The sequence below is a fragment of the Apiospora hydei genome (genome assembly GCF_038363865.1).
Source record: "Apiospora hydei strain CBS 114990 chromosome Unknown utg000008l_segment0_segment0, whole genome shotgun sequence".
Taxonomy (NCBI): domain Eukaryota; kingdom Fungi; phylum Ascomycota; class Sordariomycetes; order Amphisphaeriales; family Apiosporaceae; genus Apiospora; species Apiospora hydei.
In genome coordinates this window covers 915,278-939,642 of record NW_027117367.1, presented here as the reverse complement: position 1 = coordinate 939,642, position 24,365 = coordinate 915,278, and the positions used below count along the sequence as shown (strand labels likewise).

The following is a 24,365-nucleotide window of genomic DNA, read 5'->3' as shown; positions in this document are numbered from 1 at the left end:
AGTAAGAATGGCCACCAAGGTTTAGTAGTGGCACAAGGGGCACGCCCAGTGTTAGAAATTGGCCGCTACGTGTATCCAGTCTATCCACCGAGGCGCGTATGGTGATTCTCGACTAGATTATCGTTAGGGGGTTGACACATCAGAGTACTAAGCTGAAATCAAGAGAACACAAAGGCCAGGTCCAATACTGAGCTGCAAGTAGATTGGTGGTAGAATGATGTTGGCATCTTGATGGCCAATTCCGTGGTGTAATTCTGAACTAAGATGGGCTGTGTGCTGTTGGCTGAGTCTGGGATACTGGCGAATTGGGAGCCAATCTCGTGAAAACCACCCTGCGATATTAGTTTCTGGCGGGCTTTGGTTCTGTCTGTGTTTGTATTGTACTCTCTTGACCGACATAGCTCCGATCCATGATGGAGCTGTACGTAGCATTCTAATAATATTAGGTGTAAGGGCGTGAGCCTATTGAGCTCCGTGGACTTGGTAGCGAACTGGCCCTAAGAAAGTCTGGATACTACAACGTTTGCTTCTCTTCGCGAGGGATATCAAACAGGCGGGGTGTCTCTGAAATGCGAAGTCCTTTCGTGCTTTACCACAACCTTGATTTTGCAAAACTCCTTGTATATTCCGAAGATAGGGTGGAACACGACGGCCAAGCAACCTGGTGATCTTGTCAGCTCTTTGCATAGGGCAGGGAGTGGCTGACTGGTCTCAGCATCTGAGTTAGTTACAAACCGGCACTTATCTTGACAATGATATTGGCAATGCCCTGGAGGAACCCCTTCAGGCATCCTTGGGCTCCTTCGCCATCCCTTACAGCTTTGTACGGGAATATGACCCAGTCTGTCAATCCATCGCGGAGTCCGTACCACAGTCCCTGAAACGGAAGAAGTAAAAAGTCTCAGTTATCGTTGTTCGTACTATGCCCATAGTCCAGAGATAGAGAGAACGAGGAACACAATACGTACTAAACAACCTGCGACACATCCGTGAGGAAATCCAGTGAGCCGGGGCCACTTCCGCACCGTCTTGTCGCCGTACAGCTCTGGAGTATGGTGCAGGGCTTTGCCCATTCCGTCTCCAATAACGAGTGGGATTTTGAGTAGTCCTATGACGATTAGCCAGATACCGAGAAATATGTCTCTCCACGACAGCCAGAATGGGTGGCATTCAGCCTCGTCGTGGTCATCCTCCTGCCGGCCCGCTTCTTCTCGTTGCCGCTTCTCTGCATGGCCTGAAAGGTCCACAGGGGGCTTTGCTGTTCCGCCGTGGCGGGATCATGGTTCTGCAGGTATTGTTGCTGACCACGGGGCGGGGGCGTCTCTCTATTGGTGGTATCCGCAGTTGGTTGTGCAGTTGGCTGTACTCGCGCCACCGTGCCTGGCATCGCGTCCAGGCCCCCAATGAATTTCACGCCAAAGTCCATGGCGTGTGCGGCGTCCAACTCCGAAATCATGTCGCTTGACGACGGGGGCGGTTGGTCATGAATGACATACGTTGGCTGCGAATTGCCACTATCGACGGTTTGATTTTGCTGATGCTGCGCCGCACCAACGGGCGCCGTGACGTCTGTTGTCACGGTCCCATGGTGTTGGCGATGGTCATATGATTGCGGTTGCGATTGCGCCCAATCCCTCGGTTGGGGGTTTGCTGCTGCGCCGGTGCCATCGGGCCCCGATTTGGCAAGTCGCATGGCGTTGCCGGTTTGATTGTCATATGCAGTGAACGACTGGGTTCCAGAGTCTGTGTGCTGACGAAAAGTCGTGCCCTGCAGTAGTGCTTGATCGTTAAAGGGAGTTAGTTCCCGGGGAAGCGAACGACCCGGTTAACAAACGAGATGACAAGCCGATCAGCTTTCATTACCAAAGCTTTGGGGCGCCAGACCCCTTCGGGCAGCCGGTTGTGGTGATCGCCCATTTCTAGGCACCGAAATAAACACCCCGGTGATTGGCTAGCTCCCCCGGTTCCTGGCCCACCCTGGCCTCCTTTCGATGCTATTACAAGGGTGATATACTCCCTGTTTACTAGTACATACCAAAACCGCAATCAAAGCAAGGGAGACAGACATCTACGGAAAATTTCGTTCCCAGTATATCATGGTGCTCACGATGCCAATGATGATCCTAGATTCGCTGAGCTGGTCAAACTCCTAGTTTGCCTTGTTACTGAGAATCCAGGTGAGTCCATCGACTGGAATATCATCTCGACCTTCCTTGGTCAGAGTCACGTAGAAATTTATTACAGATAGTTTTTCATTATGAATGACAGGATATCGGGTCCTATCAAGTCGAATCGCCACTGCAGCAACGCCAAATTATGTTCTGGTGCTGTCATCTGGACTCGGTGCTCTAAGCCCAGATAAGTCTGGGCATGCGTAGTAGGGCTCAGCTCTGTGCGTCTGAGTGCAGTAGACACTGTATCTCTGAGCTAAGAAATACGAGAAAACTCATAATAAATGGAACTGATGATGAATATTTGGTTGAAGACGTAGACAGAAGGGGAAGATGGGGCGAATAGGGGTAGAGAGTCTGGGAACCAAATCGATTTTCTGCAGTCATTCACTACCTCTGTTTATCCACTGCTTAATTCGCTGCTGAAATGTTTTCGGGAGGAACTAATACGGCTGTTCTGCCATCACGTATGCGTAGCTGTTCTAACAGGCTTTGGTGTTCCAGTGCTCACGCGAACACATCGTCACCGTCATCACGCCGTCGATGTGCACAACGGGGTTGCAATTGCGCGCATTTCTAAAATAATGTGCTGGCAGACCTTGGCTGATTCTGGGCAAGTGCTAGAGCGCAGAGGTCCCAGGATATATAGGCGGGAAATGGAGAGCAGTGCTACTACGACCGGTGGGCTCAGTAAAAGGGGCAAATACGGACTCTGCCATATTTTGGCTGGGGCTGATTTGACATAATTATGAGGTATTTGGGACGACGGTCACGATACCACCAGTTTCTGTGGCCTCAGAGATGTTATTGCTTCGAATACTAGATATTCATGCACGCCATGGCAGAAAATATGTAGTTCTAGATATGAGCTTCCCCCGAGAACATTTTCTCCCATGGTCGAACATAAATGTAGTTCGAGTAGAGCGCCCTCCTTTAATCCGTAATCTATCTATTCCTATGACTTGACTAGTCGCCCGCGGACAAACACCTGTTCAATATTCCGGTCATCGCCCGTCATGACGAACTTCTCAAACACCGTAGCCAGCGAGTCCTCCTCCTCGACCATAGTCATGACCCCCGGCAGCGCCGGATCCGCATTGACGAGAATGGCGTCGAACTCCTTTCCGACCTCGAGGGTGCCAACCTTATTCTGCAACCCACAGACCTTCGCCCCGCCCAGCGTAGCCAGGTGAAACACCTCGGGGATGGTCAACCCCTTTAATTGCCCCTTACTCTGCACCTCCCGCGCATTGGACGCCACGATCGCCTGCCGCATCGCATCGAGCATGCTAGACGAGAACCCGCCGCCGCTGTCGGTGCCGAGGCCGACGGGGACGCCGCGGTCGAGGAAGGTGCGGACGGGCGCCGCCATGAAGCCGCCGCCGACCGTCATGTTGGAGACGGGGCAGTGCGCGACGCCGCAGCCGAGCCGCATGAGCCGGTCCAGCTCGGAGTCGGTCGCGTAGCAGCAGTGCGCGAGGATGGTGCGCGGCGTCAGCAGGCCGAAGTGCGCGTACAGCTCGACCTCGTCGCGGAACTCGGGGAACAGGGCGCGAGTCGACGCCATCTCTTGCTCGGCTTCGTTGAAGTGGGTCTGGATCGCCATGCCCTCGGGATGATCATGGCCAGTAGTACCGTTGGCGGATTTCTTGCTCCGAGCCGCGATGTCGCCGAGGCCGCGGAGAAGCTCCGGGGTGCACGTAATGGCGAACCGCGGCGTCAGGACATACTGCAGCAGACGGCCCTCCGGATCGACAGCGCGGACATGCGCGATACAGGCCTCGGTGTCGCGCAGGGACTCCTCGGTGTCGGCGTCACGGTACGTGTCCGGGGCGTTGCGGTCCATGTTGCACTTGCCGACGAGGGCGCGCTGGCCCTGCTCGAAGCAGACGTCGGCGAGCACGTCGGTGGCCGCGGCGTGGCGCGAGCCGTAGTACGACGCCGTGGTCACCCCTTGCTGCAGAAACCCCGCGACGCAGCGGCCGTAGACGCGGCGGGCGTGGGCCGGGTCCGCGAAGCGCGCCTCGTGCGGGAAGGTGATGCGGTCGAGCCAGTCGAGGATGTGCAGGCCCTGGCCCAGGCCGCGCATCCCCCACTGCGGGGCGTGGTTGTGGGTGTCGACGAAGCCGGGGACGAGGAACTGCGTGCGGGCGAGGTAGTGGATGTTGCCCTCGTCGCCGTCCTGGTTTTGGGTCGTCATGCCACGTGCTTGGAGGAGGGCGGGGACCTCGTCGCGATCTACGCGGGGCTCGACAAGCTCGATCCGGCCATTGTCTGCGACGACCAGCAGGGTGTCCTCGAGGATCTCGATTTCGCCTAGCGTCAAGGAATGGATCACTGTGCCATGGAATGCCTTCATTTTGGCGGTTATAGAATCATTATTGTCTGGATTTGGACAGTTTATCATGCCAGTCATGAGCAAAAGCGAGGGTAGGATCTCGGAAGCTTCTGACAGACAGGATGCGGGGGGCAAGCAGCCTGGTTAGGGGCCTTTAGATGCACCTGTGGTGGGGGGCGGGGTTCTGCGACAGCGCGTCTTCTTTGTGAGACAACGTAGCAACTTGGACCAATGCTGAAGATATCTGAGCATCATTGCACAACTTTCCCGGCTATTTCTTGTTTCTGCAATGGTGTTCGCCTACCGTCGTAAAAGTGGATGGAATTTGGCTCCAGCTGCCTGAGCCAAGTGAACTATGGGTGCTACTTCACTACAACTGCCCACGACCCGGAGAATACAGCTTGTACGTCATGAAGTTGAATTGGGCTCGGCGGTTTGTAAGGCACATGCACCGATCGAGTTGTTGCTTGAGGCAGGTGCTCAAAGTTCTGAGAAGGCACCCTTTTAGGACCCAGGGCTGCTTCCTGTGGATGAACCGTGCCGCAACTTCCACCGCACGCTCCTTCGATATCTGCGTGATTTCGTTCAATTCCACTCTTAATTGAGCGATCGGGACACTGGCGTCGGATTCCATACTTCAATGTTAAGTATCCATCCATGACAATGGAGTGATTACCTTTGCGGTTTCTCATCCATCTTCACGTTTCCACAACCAGCATCCTGGCCTCCACCATGGGCCAAAAATTCCGGTTCGCAGCGCCCCGGGCGAAAAGAACATTGCCTTGGCATGTGGTAGGCGAACTCGGAGATGTTCTCTTTGACGATTTACCCAAAGTACTCGTGGATCTTCTCGCTATTCCTGTTAAGCCGAAGAATACTTCGCCTGTCTTAGAGACTTGTACAATTGTGGCACAGCCCCGTGCCGCCAACCACGCGAACAACATTCCGCTCGAGGATACCTCAAAAAACTCAGCAGAGACGTTTGCGAAACATGAGGTCGATCCTGTCAGGGCCTCGAGGCATGGCAAGCGAGTGAAAGCAAAAAGCGACGAAACCAGTTCCGACACCAAGCAACCCATCACTTTCTCCAATCTTCCCGAGGATGTGCATTGGCTCATTTTCGACCAGGTCGATGCCGTCGAAGATGCCGTGTGCCTTGGTCTTACGAATCGGTACTTCTGGGCCCTTGGCCGGATACATCTTCACAACCATTATTCTTCCCTTCGGGGCCGTTGGGCGGGCCAGCGGATCGTTTGTGTAGGAGAAGATGTCGACGTGGGCGATTACCCGCCCACCCTCTTCTCGGTGGAGGAAGTGAATCAACTCCTCAGTTTGCAGGTGACCGAATATTCTGATGAAGGGTCTCGCAAAGTCCCATTCACCCTGTTTCACTTCACTGAACCTCCCACCTCGGAGGAGGAAATCGTTTGTCTAGAGAACGAATCGAGGCAGATATACGACCACTCTCGGTATCGGGGCAGAAATTTCCAGTACGAAGATATATCATTGGAGGGCATCGAGGGCTGGTTGGCGAAGGCGGAAAAGGTTTTTTTCAGCGGTGGCTGGAGAGATACTCGTCAACAACGAGACCTATTTCCCAGCCGACCAAGCCTGGATCCTCCGCAACCTGACGACCAAAGAGTTTGTCCGCTCGGAAGCCATTGCTCTGAGACCGGAGTTCATCCACGGACCCAACATCGATATTATTGGCTTCGGGGAAGTTGTCGTGTCACGGATTTGCTGGTCCACGTCCGACTCTGTCAATATGAAGAACACCACAAACATTACACGGGGAGTCTGGGCCGGCCACGCCTTTGACATCACTACACTGGCGAGACACGAAGATGAGACCAAGGTCACGGAAGCTTGGGGAGGTGCATAGAGAGATGTGAGCGAGGAAGTTGCTCGCGAGATTGCTGACATCTGGGAGAGCAAGTACGGGCCTGATTGGCGTCAATTGGTGATTGTCCGTCGAATGCCAGGAACATAGCGATAGCGGTCGTGTGTCGTAGGTTGCGTTTCGTGGTCGCTTGCATGGAAAAATACGGCCAGGCCACAGATAAATTGAGAGAAACAGTAGCTTTCGAACGTTCAAAGTCGTCCCCAGCACTAGGTGTCTTGCTAGTAGTAGCCTAGGTTATTATGGAATGGAATTTGAAAGATACCTCTTGTGGAATACCATGACAATTAGCGAGAGACGAGGTAAACTATGTATCTTGTTGGCCACGTCATATCAAGTCACAATACCCAAGTTCATATGTACGTTCACTTGGCCGCGTTGCAGAATTTGCTTGAGATGATCATGTACTTGCATTCTTCCTCAGGTTTCAATCATAGCACATCAACGGCTGTGTTTTCGCTCAAGCGCTGGCCCCTGAAGGGCCATCCAGCCCAGGGTACCTTTTCGACATCGTCCATTGGACTTGCTGGTAACGGTTTGGACTTGGCTCTGCATGCAGTATCCGGTCTGTCCTATGGAATCTACCGCATGCATTTCAAGTTTGATATAGAAAAGATGTGACAAAGTACCGGGAGTCTTATAACGATAGAACCAGTGACTTCAAGTGTCAGGTCCTGCGAAGCGGTGGGAATGAGGAGGCTCAGAATCGAACGACGACAGTCAGTGTCTCGGATCTACCCCAATATATTTGGCCAAGCCGCAGCTCCGTACAGAGTGGTCTGGGCCTAACGTTGGGTCAGAACGTTAGAGAGAGAAGGGTACCGAGAGCAGTACTGACCCCATTCAAGGTCTGCTTAGGGACTCAGAAATAGCACCCAGATGCCTGATTTGCCCAAGGAAGAAGGCAGTTTCGGACGAGTGCGCAGCTTCATCATTGCCCTTTGGTTCCCAGGGACCATTGTGATCCGGCCCTGTAATTTGCAGCATGTCCAACTCATGCAAAAAATTCTTGATTGGATCTGTAGTGAAGAGGTGAGGACGCGACAAGGCCAGATCTAGTTGGCGATGGATCCAGTGATTCCTTGAACGCGGCCTCTCCTCGTGTCAGTGTGTAACAGGAGGCTCAATGCCGAGTGACGGCCATCATTGCCTCGTCCAGCGTTGTCTAGTGCCCAAGTGGTCTATGTCTGGAAAAAGAATGAAGAGAGGAAGGAAGAAGGAGAAAATGTGAGCTTATGACTCTTATGAATTTGCCCAGAGCCTGCGCCTCCACTCTTTTGACTTCCCCCTGAACAGGATGATGGGTGTCATCAGCACCAGATTTTATGAATTTCAACAACGGGAAAATGCAAAATGAATCCACTATGGGCCATGGATTGCTCAACAGCAAATGGAGAAATATATGAAGTTGTGTCGCTGTTCTCAGCGCTCTGGAATGAACCCAACGCAACCCGGCGGAGAGCCCCGTCCCCTCTAGGCGTTCGACTCTGTAAGTTAGCTACGCAGGGTAACTTTTCGTTGCATGTGTTGGTGGTCTGACGAGTTGCACCACGGAGTGGTCTCGGAACAGCCGGTTGGCTTGTTGGTTTGTCCTAATGCAACCTCACTCACGCCGCATATGTTACGGCGGGCACTGATCCGCTATCACCTGTCACTAGTGAGTGGGCACTACGTATGCTTTTCGATGGAGATGAAAACGATATTTCGACGCCATCTTCGGGCCTGGTATCAATCTTCTTTTCGAAACCAGTTGTTGTTGCTCCATTTCGCAGACTTTTCTGTGAAACATCTTGGATTTCAAGTAGGCTGACAATGGGCTTGTACACGAAACTGCCCGACAATATCACGGTGGACGTGATCATAGCTGGAGGTACGTTCTGTCCACGGAAATCCAGGGGCAAAAAGTAATCTTCTGACATCCTTGCTGGAAAAGGGGGAGCCGCAGGGTGCATCGTCGCCTCGAGACTGGCCGATGCCGACCGGGATCTCTCCGTTCTCGTCATCGAGAGCGGCAAGAGCAATTACCACGAGCCCAGGGTCCTGCATCCGGCCTTTTGGTATAGCCACATAGCGCCGGGTAATGAGTTCACCCAGTTCTTCCAAGGCCCCGAGACGGAGCATATGGCGGGTCGCCGGAGCTTTGTTCCGACGGCCCATGTTCTGGGTGGCGGGACCTCGATCAATACGGCCCTGTACAGCCGCGCGGAGAGGTCGGATTTCGACTCGTGGGATATGCCGGGGTGGTCTGCTGAGGACGTTTTGCCCTATATGAAGAAGGTGGTTCAAGACCCGACCACAAGCATGACGCTGATAACATCAAGCTAAAGCTCCTCCAGCTCGAGATGTATCACGGCCCTGGGCCGCGAGACCGCCACGGATACGACGGCCCTATGCAAATGGCCGGTGGTCCGTTTCGTTCCACCCGACTCGAGAACGACTTCATCCAAGCCCTTGGTCAAGTAGGCTGGCCAGAGCTCGAGGATAACAACGATCTCGATCACGCCAACGGCGTGATGCGCGCGATGCGATACGCCGACCCCAGCGGGAGACGGCAGGATACGGCGCACATGTATCTGCATCCTCGACTCCAGGATGGTAACCACCCCAACTTACACGTGCTCGTGGAAACGCAGGTCGAACGTGTCTTGGTCGAGAACGGGACGGCGGTGGGCGTGGTCCACCGACCTAACCCGGCCTTTCAGTCTTCGGTCGACGGAGCACACTCGCCATCTCGAACGACTAGAGCCAAGCGAATGGTCATTCTCACGGAAGGACCGTTCGGGTCTCCGCTATTACTCGAGAGGTCCGGCATCGGCCACCCCCAGGCTTTGGAGCGCGCCGGCGTCCCGCTGGTCGCCAGCGTACCCGGCGTTGGGAACGACTATCTCGACCACCACGGCATGATGTACAGCTATAAATCGAGCCTGGGGCCGGAAGAAACGGTGGATGCTCCCAATGCCGGTCGCTTGGATCCGGCGACCCTGGTCGCGAACGGCGACAAGATGCTTAGCTGGAACTCAGTTGATGCGCAGGCGAAGCTGCGGCCCACGGATGCGGATGTTGCTAGGCTGGGGCCGGAATTCCAGAAGTTCTGGGACAGGGATTTCCATCAGGTTTCAGATAGGCCCTTGATGATGCTATCACCTGTTGCTGGGTAAGCCGATTCGTTCCTGCGGTGTATTACTCCGGAAAAAGGGGCGAGGCTGGAGAAGAGGAGAGAACGGCCTTCAGCAATGGTAAGCATCTTACTAACATCAAACAGATATCCCGGAGACCCGAGGAATGTTCCTTTAGGGCCATACTTCTCCCTAATCACCTTCAGCCTCCATCCACTATCCCGCGGACATCTACACATCTCCAGTCCCAACATCGACGACCCACCCGACTTCGATCCCGCCGTGGCTTCCGACCCGCACGGTCTAGACATCAAGACCCACGTCTGGATGTACAAGAAGCAGCGCGAAGTGGCGCGCCGCATGGCCGTCTACCGCGGCGAGTTCGAAGGCTGTCACCCGTCGTTCCCAGCGAGCTCCAAAGCCTACGAAGCGCCCCCGTCCGAGGGCCCTCTTGCCGAAGTGCAGGATCTCGAGCACTCCGCCGACGACGACAAGATCATCGAGAAATGGATGAGAGACCATATCGACTCGATCTGGCATCCCACGGGGACGTGCAAGATGGCGCCGCTCGAGGAGAATGGGGTGGTTGACGCGGCTCTGGGGGTCTACGGTGTCCAGGGGCTGAAAGTTGCAGACTTGAGTGTCTGCCCGCGTACACCTAGCGCCAATTGCGCCAACACGGCAATGACGATTGCGGAGAAAGCAGCGGATATGTTCATTGAAGAACTTGGGCTGAGTAGGACGTAGATTGTCAATACGCTTACATCAGACTTGAAAGATACGAGAGATGCGTTTGTGCAGTAGGGTCGTGCAAAGAGCGGGGTTCTGCTCTGTCCTCAAGACTGTGTAACCAACTACGCGCGGCACCATGACGGACCCAGATGATTACTGCTCACAATTGACGAATCTATTTTTGGGTCGCGTGAATATGATTGATGTCACTCCTTGTCAAAGCTATGCTTGCTGGAGCTGTCCTCCCATCGAGCGTTTTCTTTTCATCCGAGCGCTGTGTTCGAATTCGAACCCCACCATAAGCAATAAGACAGACATCATATCCTCTCGTACTTATCCCCAACCAAACCCCACCTCACCCCTCCTCATCTCATGATTCTCATCCTCAATACATCTCACAACTCATAACCCATAACCCATACTCGACTCATCATGTCTTCTCCCGTCACCGAACTAGTCGACTTCACCCTCCCGCCCTCCGCGGACCTCGAGCCGGCCCTCCCCGCCGCCGTCGCGACCCTCACACAACAGCCCGGCTGCCGCGGCGCGCGCTACTCGCGCCACCACGAGGACGCGGCCAAGCTGACGCTCTACGTCGACTGGGACTCGGTCGCCGCGCACGAGCAATTCTGCGCCAAGACGGACGTCTACGCCCCCTTCTTTGCCTCGCTCGCGCCCCTTAGCACCACAGCGCCCGCGCCGTACCACGTCGCGTTCGAGCCTCCCGCGAAGGGGACCCTCGACGTCGCGCCCGCGGTCGAGGTGCTGCATCTGCACTTCCCGGCCGACTACGGCGCGGAGAAGCAGGGGTCGTGCTGAAGACGATCGGGGAGTTCTTTGCAATTTCGGAGAAGGCCGCGGGGGCTCAGGGGATGGATTTGTTGGTCGGCACGCCGGCTGTGGGCTGGGCGGTGGAGGAGAGGGAGTTCAAGGAGGAGAAGGCTCGGGTGCTGGTTGTCATGATTGGGTGGAAGAGCGTCGAGGCGCATATGCAGTACCGCGACACCGATGCGTTCCGAGACAGCATCGGGATGATTCGCGGGTTGGAGGCGATGAAGGGGATTAGCGTGTACCATGTCGCCTGCGCGAAGGCCTAGGTGGAGGAGGGAATGAGTAGAAGTGGTTCAAAGGGAATGACAGACGGAGAACCTGTACGTAGCCACTCGGCCAGTATCGCAAACCCTTGCTTTCACAGGGCTGCTAGCAGCTTCGAGCTCAGCTTCAAGACTCAGAATCAGCACCTTCCAAGTCCGGTTTCCTTAAGACTGTTAAGACTAGAGGCAATCTCAGACGAGTGCGCAACTTCATCATTGTCCTTGTTCCTTTTTAGGGATCATTGTGACCCGACCCTGCATGCATGGGCTGTTTCAGCTCCTGCATGATAGCGAAGGGGCGAGGAAGCGCAACAAGAGACCGGATCCATTTGACGATAGAACCGGCTGATTTCCCTTGAGCCACGACCTCAGCCTTAAGTCGGTCTGTAATCGTTTAGAGACTCGGTATCGGTCCTTGTGTGCTGGGCGATAACTGTCATTATCTCTAAAGGGAAATGTCTCTTCCTCAGTTTTTTCGTTCCACTGTTCAGTTAAGTGCTCAATGTATGCTCTGAAATGGTAGAAGAGGGGAAATGGATGGTTCTGAGTGCAGGTGCTGGCTGCTTTAAGTATGCCTGCAGCTTGGGCGGGGTCCACTGTTCTGACTTTGACCCCTGAACTGGGGTTTAGGGCATCCGGGGGTACGCTAATGTCAGATTAAGAGCCGCTTCGACATCTAGGTACAGTCGAATTCGAAATCGGTTTCCGCTTTATTGAAATCAATTATTTGTTAAAGTTGGGCCCACCTCCGTCTTGGCGCTAACAGATACTTTGCTAGATTAACGCGGTACCTCGGGTTATTAAAGGTATGTATTAAATAAGCTAGCGCTATTATTTAAGCATTTTATAATCGTATAATTTTACACTTTTAAATATTTAAGGAAGCTATAAAAAGAGAAAGTATAGTTTATTAATTTTATCGCTTATTATTTACGTTAAAAGTAAACCTTATTTAGTTATTTATATATATTATATTAATACGTCGCTATTTAATTAAATAATCGCATTAAAAGATTAAAGTTCTTTATCTTTTTAATAGTAATTAAAATAAACTCTACGCGTAAACTATTATATTTAACTTTAAAGTAAATAATAAATAAGATTTTTATTATATATTAATATTATTATTAAGGATTAAAGGTTAAAGATATATAGTTATTATTATTAAGATACCGAGGGCTTAATTTAAAGGACGCTACTTAAGTTATAGAGTATAACCTCACTTAATATACTTAGTATAATAATAATAACTATTTTATAATATAATAAATAAAAGAAGTATAAAGATAAAGGAAAAATAATCCTATAGTTTATTTATAATAAACTAAAGAATATAAATAAACGACACGCCTTAAAACCTTTTATTTATAAAAATAATAAAAATATAAATGTATTACGATCTTTTAACTAGTTAACGAAGCCCTCACGTTCTTAATCCCCTTAGTAAATTACACGAAAAATACGCTTCCGGAAAAACAACCGATAATTACTAAAAAACTAGACACAGTAAATGTGCTTAGCCGGAAATCGGGTGGCAGCCATAATAAGTGATTCCCGCACCATGTGATCCAACTCCGATCCTTACTAATACCATAGCCAAAGCGTGCAGCCTCGCGCTGTGGAGGTGATGACTGATTAGACTAGCTTCTAATAAAAATGGTACCAATATCGGCCAAAGTGAACAAAGAATCCGCATTAAACGATAATATAGAGTAAACGGTGCCTATGCCACTAGTCTGCCGCTCCTGGCCCGTCGCCACATCCCAAAGCTTAACCGTCCCGTCGTGCGACGCCGACGCCACGAGCCGGCCGTCGGGCGAGAACGCCATCGAGTTAACGTAGCCGCTGTGGCCCGCGAGCGTCTGCTTCTCTTGACCCGTCGCCGCGTCCCACACCTTGACCGTCCCGTCGTGCGACGCCGACGCCACGAGCCGGCCGTCGGGCGAGAACGCTACCGAGTTGACGTAGCCGCTGTGGCCCTCGAGCGTCTAGCGGCAGTTGTTCCACTTATCTTCCACTGCTGGCTGGCGCAAGATCCTTTCTGGGATATCATATTTAAATATAGCGCGAACCACACTCTGTTTCGGGGCGAAAAGTAGGCAGGATGAATATATTTAAAGAGGGGCGAGCTGAATTATGGATATATTGGCGAGAATAAAACGGTTCGCATCTTTTAAGAAAGCGTTAAGTTGTTTCGTATTACTCGATTTAATAAAATATTAGTAACTTAGCGTAATAAATTAACTAGTAATTTATAGTAAAACTTTTTAACGTAGCTAGAATTTCTAGGCTTTTCGAAGCTTTAATTATTAAACTAAGCGCTTTTAATTAATATAAGAAATGGAATATTAAAAACTTATACACTTCGTCACCGTCGGAGACCCGTGAATGCGATTACTTTAAATAGTATGCCTAATAGCGGTAAGCATACTGCACCTCTAGCTATAAGTGCTCCGTAATTCGTTAAAAATCGATCTCGGAGAGTGTTATCTTTAGTACTTAGATTTAATAGATATCCGTTCGTAGCGAGCTATTTATAATTCGTAGATATTCTGTGGCTAGCCGGCGGTGAACCTTTTTTTATTAATTTAAAATTAGTTATTATCTCGCTTTTTTAAATTAAAAAGGAAGTCGCGAAAGGATAAATGCAGTAATCGGATCGGTTATTTAAATAAATCGGGGATATTTGTAACGATGCCTATTAGGGGTCTAATAGAAACCTGGTAGAACGTACGCGGGTTTATGTTAACAATGCGAGAGAGTATTTAAACGGGTAATAAAATTATATTATCGGTAGAGTAATAAAGTAATTAAGTTTTAAATAAGTGTTAAGGCGTAGCTTATAGTATTATAATAGGTCGTTAAAGTATATACCTTATTAATAAATAAAGATTAATATTTAAATTAATTATTAAGTGAGCGAGAGTATTTAAGAAACTATATAAAGGAATATTCGTTTTATATTTAGCCTCGTTCCCTCATTAATAGTTAGCTCGTTAGTTTATTCGTTGTTTTAAAATAAGCTTTTAAGCTTTAAATTAGAGGTTTATTTATTATTTTGGAATGAGCCCCTGATCCGTTGGTTTACCTGGATTAGTGGCTGTTCTTTTATGATCCGACTGATCCGTCACGTAACTTATGGCTGGTGCTTGTGGCGGTTCTCTTTGCCCTGGAGTCTCTAGTTTTTCTGGCGGGGTATTGTACTTTCGTGGCTGTTTGTGTTTTGTTTTTTGGCCGTATAAGTAGGTTAGGTCGTAATATTATCTCTTTTCTTTTTAGGCCTTTATTTTTAAAGCGCTAGGTTTTATAAGTGTCTTTTTTTATTATTTTTTATAAGTTTTTTCCTTTTTTTTTATTATAATTTTTTTGTGATATATATTTATTATATTTAATCGTATTAAGAAATCTTTTCGTTTTAAATCGAAAAAAATAAAGTAACGTTATAATTTTATTATGTTTATCGACGAATTTAATATTAAAATTATGCCGTATTCTTTGTGCTCGTTGCGTAAATAAATGTGTAAAATAATGGAGGGTGCTTCGCGCTATTGCGAGTGCGTTTGTTTAGGTTTATTTTATAATAGTTTAGGAGTGTCGGTTTCGGCGGTTTCCCGAATCGTGAATAAATCGAAGCGTTTTCGTACTGCCGAGCGGGAGGCCAGCGATTTTTTTCGTTAGGCTAATAAGGCTTTGGAAAAAGCTTATCGAGACGCCCAAAAGGCTTTTCTTCGCCTGGAGCGGATTCGTGTCCAGCGGGAGTTTTTGGTGTCTCGCGGGTCGAAAATGGCTACGCGTGGTTTTCGTTTCCTCGACGAGTTAAAAGCTTCGGAGCGTGCTAAGGCGGACGCGGTAATCGACGTTTATTTTTATAATGTTTTTAGTATTATTAATTAGTTTAATACCGATATTAATTTCTCGCTTTTTTAAATTTTCGAAATTTCTCGGAGGCGTTTTTTAAGTATTTTTAAATTCCTAGGTATTTTTTTAAGTAAGTAATTTTTTTATTAAACGAGGTATTTTTATTTACGTCCTGCTCGTTTTTTATCGAGTATCTTTTCGATTTCGTATTCGTGCTAATTTATTTCGATTTTTAGCCGCGTTTTAAGTTTAGTGTTTTTTAATACTAATTTAAATAAAGAAATATAAAATATAGGGTATATTTTTATAGTTTTTAATAACGATAGTCGATAGTTAGTTTTTAAAATAACTTCCGCGATTTTAAATAGTCCGATTTTTTTTAAAGTTTAATTTCTCGCTTAGTCGCTTAGTTTTAATATTTCGTTATAAAAGGTAAACTTTTTCTCTTTTTTTAAAAGTTAATCCCTTTAATTTTGTTTTATTGGCGTATTCTTTTATTCGTTTTTAAAAAAAATAAGGTCTTTTTATAGCGATACTTATAATTCTTTTAGTTTTTTAATTTAAATAATCGCTATCGGTATTAACTCTCTTTTTAAAGGGTTTTTTATAATATTAAAGTCGAACCTATAGTTTACTTTAAATAGTAATATACGCGTTATTTCGCTATCCGCGCTATTATATACGAATTATACTATTAATAATAATCGTACCCAGTTATTTTATTCGTAATTAACGTAATATCGGAAATATTATTTTAATATTTAATTTATTCGTTCGGTTTAACCGTTTATTTATAGATAATAAGTTATAAATAGCTTATATTTAACACCGAGTTATACTATAAGTAATTTTTAAAACTTAAATATAAGTAGCTTATTTCTGTCCGAGATAATGATTTCCGGTAACCCGTGCTAGCTAATAATTATCTTAAAGAAAATATACGCTAAATCTTCGGCGGTATTAATTTCTTTATATAATAAAAAGTAAACATACTTTATAAACTTATTCGTAATAATTAAAATATTATCGTATATAACTTTAATTAATAGTTCTTTTAACGGTAATAGCTTAATAATTTAATCTAAGGCGATAGTTTTCTAAGCCTTGTTAAGTAGTAGAATTAGTTATAGTTCTCCGTAAGGTCGATACTTAACTGCTTTAACTTTATTATAAAAATCGCATTCTTTTATAATTCTAGCGATTTAGTTTTTAAGATTTTCGTAGTTATATAATTTAATAATTCGTTTTTAGGTTTTATAAATTCCTTAATAACTATATATAAAGTATTCGTAAAATTCCTTAATAAATTCTTGCCTATATTATTTTAAGATATACAGCTTACTATAGTAGTATATTAAGCCGTTCCTCGAGCCGGCTTTTAATAGTATAAATTATATATTATTTATTTATTCGTAGTATATCCGAAATCTTACGATTTATTTATCGTCGTATATTATATTACTAGTCGCATTAATTTATCGGGATAGTATAAAGTTACTATCTTAGTTTTATATAAAAATAGTTCGGGTTTCAGTTAAAACTTTCTCTTAATAGTTTAATCGACGGCTAAGCGCGTTAACTCGTTCGTTTTCGCTACCCTTTTAATAAATAATAGTAAAATTAAATTCCGATAAGAACTCCGCCTATCGTACTTATCGTTTATTTAATTCTTTATTAGTAGTAAACAATGTAAAGTTTTTATAGTCTATATAAACCTTTATTAATACTTTTATTCCGTTTAAATAATGCCTTTATTTTTTAAAAGCTTTAATAATAGCTATTAACTCCTTATCGTAAATCTAATAATTAAGTTTTAATTTATTTAACTTTTTTAAAAAAAATACTACTAGGTATAGCTTCCCGCTATCGTCCCGTTAACTAAATTACCCTCCGATCGCATAATCTAATACGTCGGTTTTAACTTCGAATAGTCTAGTGGGGTCTGCTATGCGAAGCACCGGTTCGCTGGCGATTCTCTTTTTAAAATCTTAGAAGGCCGATTCTTTCGTTTCCGTCTATCGAAATAGTTCGTCTTTCCGGGTTAAGTTCGTTAGGGGTGTCGCTATTTTATTAAACCTAAAAATAAAAATCCTATAATAATTAATTAATTTAAAAAATAATCGAACTTTTATAGCGTTTATAAGCGTAGGCTACTCCTTAATTATTAATACCTTAGAAGGTTTTATTCGAATTTCTCTTAGGGATACCACGTATCCTATAAAAATAACTAATTACTTATAAAATTCGCTCTTTTTAGAATTAATTAGTAAATTAACGTTTTATAGTTTTTAAAATACTAACTTTACGTACTTTTTATACTATTCTTTATTTTTTAAGTAAATAAAGATATTATTAAGGTAAATAATAGCGAATTTATCGATATATTCTCGTAATATATAATTAATTATACTTTAAAAGTTAATTAAAGTATTAATTAAGTTAAAAAGTATAATAAGATATTTAAAATACTCGTATTTAGTTTAAAAAGCAGTCTTCTATTCTTCTCTTTCCTTAATCCGAATAAATCTATAAGTATTTAATAGGTTTAAAGCCGTAAAAATCTTAACTTAGTATAACTTATCTCGTAGGTCGCTAATTAAGGGTAAAAGTATCGGTTCTTAATAGTAATATCGTTAAGTTTCTAATAATTAATATATATTCGCTATTTAGGTTTCCCGTTTTTACTTTTCTTCGGTACGAAAAGTATAGGGTATCCTATTAATAACGTAAATAATCGTACGTATCCCTTAGCGAGGTTTTTTTAATATAATCCTTTAAGGCTTATTCGTGTTCTTAGTTTAATCGATATATCGGCATGAAATAAAGTTCCTTTCTTTCTTTAAAAGGTATCTCGTAATCTTATTATATATATTTTAATAGTCCTGTTTTTAGTTCTCTATTAAATAAATCGTTAAATTCCTTATAGTTTTCCGGTATCTATATAGTAACGTTTAATTTTAATTCTTTAGCTATAACGTAAGCTTTAAGTATCGTTAGCTTGCTTAAGGGTTCCTTTTATAAACGCTGCTCAAAGGCTAAGCTCTTTCCTAGTGTATCCCATTAGAGACGGCTAGTCCTCCAGTTGACTCTGGGATTGCTCACCCGCAACTAGGGTATCCCTAAAATTATGTCGTATCTTAACACTTTCGTAATGTTATACGTAATTCGTTTATATCGTTATCCGATGGTAATAAAAAAGTTCGTAACTTTTTCCGTATTTCTTTACTTTTTATACGTTATAAATCCTCTATTAACGATTTTAAGTCGGTATAGAGCGTTCTTTTCTTACTATTTTAATTTTAAGCTATTAACGATTCTTAATAAAATATAGTTTCTTTACGCTCCGTTATCGAGTAGCGCGTTAATATAAGCTTCTTTTATACTTATTATTAATATAATATACTCGTAAATATTTTAATTATTCGTTATATAGTATAAAGACTTGTTTTATCCCGTTTAATATCGTCCCTTTATAGTCGACGGCTTTTATTTCCCGATTATTACTTTCTACGACCGAGGTCTCTTTTTATACCTTTTATCGGTGCAAAGTCGTTTATTAATTAAAGGTAAGCGTAGATATAAAAGTGTAATTTAATAGTGGCAACGTTTTATAATACCGTTTTATAATTCGTAAGTTAATTCCTTTAAGTTTTACGAATCGTAGCTAGCAAATAGGTTTAATGGTATTATCGTTTTAATACTATTAAATTATCGGAGTGTCGTTATTTATTAATAAACGGTTAGTTCGTTTTACGATTTTAATAATTTCTTTTTTCGTTATTAAAAAAAATCGCTATCGTAGGGCGCTGCCAGCCGATAGTGGCGCGTTATAGGTTTTATAATAGATTACTTCCGGTAACCTTAATTTTATCGCTAGCTATATTTCGGGCGTCGTATTTCCGTATACTTATTATAATGCCGTAGCTTTATCGTAAACGTGTACCATATACTAGGGTTAGTTATATTAGTTTTATAGCCGTTCCTCTAAGTGGTATTTCTTAAGCCACCTAGGGTTTTTTTTACTAGTAAATAGGCCTTTCGGGGGTTAAATATAAACGTCCTAACTTTCTCGATTAAATAATTTAAATATAAGCGTATAATAAATATTCGCCTAATTCGTCGGGGAAACTATTTATTTATAAGTTTCTCTTCGAAATACTCTATATATTCGTTATGTACACACGAAATTTAAAAAAGCGTGAAGTATATATTATTAACGGGCGGGACCCGCGGGTCGTTTTTTAATAATATAATTAATGTAGATTTCTTTTTTCGAATCCCTCCGTAATAAATTATTATCGTTCTACCTTAAATTTTAAGCAGGGTATTCCGAGAATAGCGATCTATTTATTAACGTTAAGGTCTCGGTATTTAAATAATTCGGTTATAAAATTATTTAAAATTATTTTAATAAATCGTTCCGAGTCGTTTATTAATTCCTCGGTATCGCTAATATTTAAACCGGAGTCGCTGGGGTTTATTTCGTACGTTCGGCGTATTATAACCATAATTCTATATTTTTTATTTTTTTTCGTAGTTTTTTAGGAACTATCCGGTCCCTTCCTTATTTACTAAGTAAATAATGTAGCCATTATCGTAATAGGCTATCTAGGAGAGATTACTATATAGCGCTTTTTCGTTGCCCTTAATAATTACTATAGCCGGTTTTTTTTAATAGCGTTAACATATCGTCCTTCGGGTATTAGTTTAAATATCTTTTTATTTCGGCAGTCTTTAACGTAATATCCTTTTTTTTAATAATTATAATAAATAATGTTTTATTTTTTATTGTTTTTATTATATTAGGTTACGTCGAGGTCTATAAATTCGTTATAATAATTAAAAAAGGTTTTTTTTAATGCTTATTATTAAATAAGTCGTTTATTATTAGCCCTTAGTTTATTATTATTAGCTCGAAATCCTTAGTGTCCTCGTCGTTTAAATCGTTGTTCGTATAGTCGGTTATTAATCTTAATAATCCTTTTAATGTAATTATCGAAGTTATCCGGTTTATCTTCCCGGCTTACTTCGTCCTTTACTTCTTTTCGCAGCCCGGCGTAAAAAAGTATCATTAAGGCGTTATCGTCGTTCTATTCCGTTTTAAAAAAATTTATTTAAACTTGGCGGCGTACTGGGATACCGATCCCTTTTATTTAAGCTGTATAAGCATTCGTTTTACAGTCCGGATTTTATCGGGATTTCCGAAAATAGCCTTTAGTTTCTTTTTAAACCCGGTATAACTGCGGAAAAGTCTTTTAATATCGTTTTTTTAATTATCCTTATCGGGGTTATTAAAATAATTACGTATAATAAATTCGAACTATATAAGTGCGTCTTTTTTAAGGAATCCTACGACGTAAAAAACCTTATCTTATTCGGTAATAATAGCGTAGGCGTAAAAGCGTAAGTAAGCCTTAACCTGCGTAAAAAACTTTAAACGTTTCCTTCCTTACTATTATAAATTTACGGGGACGTAAGCTTAAACCCACCGTATCCGGAGATTAAAATAAATATAATAATAATCTATTCGACGAGCTAGGTATTCTCGTTTTTTACTTACTTAAGCTATACTTATAAGTATCGAATTATTACGAAGACGTTAAATCCTCCCGTAAGGTTATTAACGGCGCTTTCGGTTAAGATTTAAAATACTATAATATCGAATATTACTCTAGGTTTAAGTAATAACTCGTAAGAATAAGAGTAATTAAAATATAATAATGCTTATTAAGGGTTTAATAGAAACCTAATAAAACGTACGCGGGTTTATATTAATAATACGAGAGAATATTTAAACGGGTAATAGAATTATACTATCGGTAAAGTAATAAAATAATTAAGTCTTAAATAAATATTAAAGCGTAACTTATAATATTATAATAAGTCGTTAAAGTATATATTTTATTAATAAGTAAAAATTAATACTTAAATTAATTACTAAGTAAATAAAAGTATTTAAAAAACTATATAAAAAAATATCCGTTTTATATTTAACCTCGCTTTTTTATTAATAGTTAACTCGTTAACTTATTCGTTATCTTAAAATAAACTCTTAAGCTTTAAATTAAAGGTTTATTTATTATTTTAAAATAAGCCCTTAATTCGTTAGTTCACCTAGATTAGTGGCTGTCCCTTTATAATCCGACTGATCCGTTACGTAACTTGTGGCTGGTGCTTGTGGCGGTTCTCCTTACCCTGGAGTCTCTAGTCCTTCTAGCGGGGTATTGCACTTCCGTGGCTGCCTATGTTTCGTTTCTTGGCCGCATAAATAGGTTAGGTCGTAACAATATTTAAAACGGAGTAAAGTAGGTTTAAATTACTTAGTACGTTATTTAAAATAGTGTAAAGTAACCGAGCTAAAGTAAACGTAAAGAGGGGATTAATAAGCACTATAATCGAATTAATAATAATATAGAATTATTTTAATCTAGCATCCCGCTGCCGTACCGAGAGATTAAGAAGGAGATGTTCTAAGACGGGCATATACGTTATATCGAGTTAAAATTCTTAACTTCGCGTTTACTGTTATAAAACCTCGCTTAGGTTTATAATCGAATTATTAACTTTACGGTCACCGATAAAGCGATAAACGGTAACGGTAAAAATAAATAACGGTACCGTTATTTTAATTAAAATCCGTATATTATTTTCGCTTAGCTATACGGCGGGTATATATTAGTCTTTTAATATAAAAGCGTTATAATTATTCTTTACTCGCATAAGCTCACTATTAAAAAAGCCTAGATATCGTGCTTAATTACGAATATAGCGACCTCGTGGAGGATTAAATCTTAGTATACGCCTTTTATCGCAGTAAAGCTAAAATGGATAGGAAGCTCGGGTTTACTTATAAGAAAGATTTTAAGTCGTGGCGATTGTATCGTTTTCGAGCTCGAAAACAGGTCGATTAAAAGTTTAATATCCTTTTCGTCCTTACACTCATCCAAGGCATCAACGACAATTAGAAAAATACTGTCCTTATACGCGTCTCCTGCTATTTTCGACAGCGGTTAAAGTATAAGCTTCTCGATTTGTTCTCGCATTGCTTTTCCGAAGATCAAAGGGTCGGAATCGATAGCAGCTTGGATGTGCGGTACAACAGCCGGTTCCCGCAAGCATAGCTGCGCCGCCAATGTAGAGAAGAACTTGGACACGCCGCCACGATTTCCCTCGCCACGTTTAAAGAAAAAGCTAGCACCAAGGAACCCGCGCGTAGAGGCAGTTTACGCTAAAGTACGCGAGATTGTAGACTTACCCGTTCCTGCCATGCCGTTAAGCTAAAACATCGCTTCGGCGTTCGGATCCTGAATCCATTAATTAATCTCGCGCAGGAGCTCGACTCGGGTGTTTAGGAGGCAGGTCGGGTTGTGTTCTTCGGCGTGTGAATCGAAGGTAGCTCCGTATGCAATGGGTAATGTCGCCAGCACTTTTACCCGGGAGTCATGGATTGCGGATACCTCCCTGCGTAAACGCGCCATCGCACTCTGCGCCCCTTCGCCGTAGATAGGCGGCAAAAAAATGCCGAATATTCCAAAGAGAGAATATGCCATGTCCTCCTCGCGCATCGTTGTTCGACCTTTTGCCCATGACATACGTTCATCGATACTGAACTATATAAGGGATTTCCTCGGAGGGCGGCTTCGGGGATATTCGTAATTTCGATAAGCGATAGTTCGAGGGATTTTTTATCGCCTAAGCGCTAGCCTTTACGCGAAAAAACTTCACCGACGCCGGCGTAATCAGTTCTTGGAGTGTCCAGCCGCGGGTAAACTATCTGCTCTGTCGAAAAGAGACTTTCCACGTCGATCGCGATGGTTCGTCGGTTTCGATTTCTGTGCCTTTCGAAACATCGGTAAGATATACGTAGCATTTAATCGACTGCTAATACCAACGGAACATAGAATTAATCGCCTCCGAGAGTTCGGTATTGTTAAATTTATCGATACAACAACTGTCTACCCAGAAGTATTGAATGTTGTCGTCGGCAGCCTGTCTTGCACAGAACTGGAGCTTCTGGTAGCCTTTCTTGTCGAGTCTTCTATTTTGCGTGATGTCTTCGAACGTGACCTCCTCGCCTTCTTCCCAGGTATGCGAAAGTATCGCATACGAGGGGATGTTCTGGGACACCTCAGTAAAACTGAACTTGCTATCCGCTTGTAGTTATAGGAGTCGCATAGTGATCGGAAGGCTGGCCTCGAAGAGTAAGACCTATGTTCTGGAAGGTCGCGATCATTTTCGTCCATAGGGATGGCCTGGAGCGTAGAGAAGTAGGCTGAGCCGTCCCTGCTGAACAGGAGTCCAGCACAGAGCACGTATTGCGGCCATTGTCGGGGTTATCGCCATAAGGCTGATTCGGTCACGGGATCTGCACGTCGTGCCAATCAAGTCGTAGAGTCGTAGAGAAAACGCCCGTCGGATGGTGATACATGGTAAGTAAGGGTGGCATATGGCAGGCTGCGAAAAAGTCGCCTTCCTGCCTGACCCAAGGGTGCCTAAAGCGGGGCTGTAGGCCCCTAGTGTAGCTAGTAGGGCCTCTGCTACGTTGATTGACGCTCCATGCTGGAGGTGGTAGTGGCGGAGCGTCCTTGACAGCTGAAACGCCTTGCAGCTGGAATCCTACACAATTTGAAGGGAGAGAGTTCATGGAAAAGAACACTTTACTTGAAGTCATCCCTATATCTTAACTCTGAGGAGTATAAAGCTATCGACTGAAGGGTTTTCGTGCGGTACGTGAACGTCGAAATCTCTTACACAGCTATTCTACCGCGCTCTGTCAACGGACGAACGCGCCGATATATTGGCTCTCGTCAAAGCAGCCCCTCATCCTAGTCGAGTGATCTGAAAACACCCCGTCAACATGTCATCAACCCCGGATTTAGAAGGCTACAAACTCCCGCCCGAGCCAAGTCAAGCTCCAGATGAAGAAACTACCAATGCTTCGTCCGCAGCTTCGGATGCCGATAGTTTGTTGTCTGATAGTTTCAGTAGCGCTATAAACTGGCCAGAGATTGATCCGACAGTAGAACACACGACAGATCACAATGCGGCGCATACTATTACTCAAGTAGACCACGTTACGACACCGGATGTCAGGAAGATAAGGGTCGCCACCAACGAAGACCGCTGTTGGCACTGTACACATCAAATAGACCAGGA

The 24,365-nt window shown here is 44.2% G+C and overlaps 6 protein-coding genes across 6 annotated transcripts; 3 read left to right on the top strand and 3 right to left on the bottom strand.

The window, feature by feature from the left end:
• Window positions 1-545: 545 nt before the first annotated feature.
• Window positions 546-1,426, bottom strand: PG997_010864 (UDP-glucose-sterol transferase; the record flags this gene model as incomplete). The annotated part of the gene is made up of 4 exons (XM_066815179.1): window positions 546-669; window positions 732-877; window positions 969-1,258; window positions 1,306-1,426. 4 exons carry the CDS (start codon window positions 1,424-1,426, stop codon window positions 546-548), a joined length of 681 nt encoding a protein of 226 aa, XP_066664469.1.
• Window positions 1,427-3,126: 1,700 nt separating this feature from the next.
• Window positions 3,127-4,530, bottom strand: PG997_010863 (uncharacterized protein; the record flags this gene model as incomplete). The annotated part of the gene is made up of 1 exon (XM_066815178.1): window positions 3,127-4,530. The coding sequence occupies one exon, from the start codon at window positions 4,528-4,530 to the stop codon at window positions 3,127-3,129; it is 1,404 nt and encodes a 467-aa protein (XP_066664468.1).
• A 711-nt stretch (window positions 4,531-5,241) lies between these two features.
• Window positions 5,242-6,391, top strand: PG997_010862 (uncharacterized protein; the record flags this gene model as incomplete). Its single annotated transcript, XM_066815177.1, has 2 exons — window positions 5,242-6,054; window positions 6,080-6,391. The coding sequence occupies 2 exons, from the start codon at window positions 5,242-5,244 to the stop codon at window positions 6,389-6,391; spliced, it is 1,125 nt and encodes a 374-aa protein (XP_066664467.1).
• A 1,830-nt stretch (window positions 6,392-8,221) lies between these two features.
• PG997_010861 (uncharacterized protein) lies at window positions 8,222-10,272 on the top strand (the record flags this gene model as incomplete). Its single annotated transcript, XM_066815176.1, has 4 exons — window positions 8,222-8,279; window positions 8,343-8,686; window positions 8,731-9,563; window positions 9,672-10,272. 4 exons carry the CDS (start codon window positions 8,222-8,224, stop codon window positions 10,270-10,272), a joined length of 1,836 nt encoding a protein of 611 aa, XP_066664466.1.
• A 417-nt stretch (window positions 10,273-10,689) lies between these two features.
• Window positions 10,690-11,354, top strand: PG997_010860 (uncharacterized protein; the record flags this gene model as incomplete). The annotated part of the gene is made up of 2 exons (XM_066815175.1): window positions 10,690-11,019; window positions 11,091-11,354. 2 exons carry the CDS (start codon window positions 10,690-10,692, stop codon window positions 11,352-11,354), a joined length of 594 nt encoding a protein of 197 aa, XP_066664465.1.
• A 1,637-nt stretch (window positions 11,355-12,991) lies between these two features.
• Window positions 12,992-13,521, bottom strand: PG997_010859 (uncharacterized protein; the record flags this gene model as incomplete). Its single annotated transcript, XM_066815174.1, has 2 exons — window positions 12,992-13,339; window positions 13,513-13,521. 2 exons carry the CDS (start codon window positions 13,519-13,521, stop codon window positions 12,992-12,994), a joined length of 357 nt encoding a protein of 118 aa, XP_066664464.1.
• Between the last annotated feature and the right edge of the window lie 10,844 nt (window positions 13,522-24,365).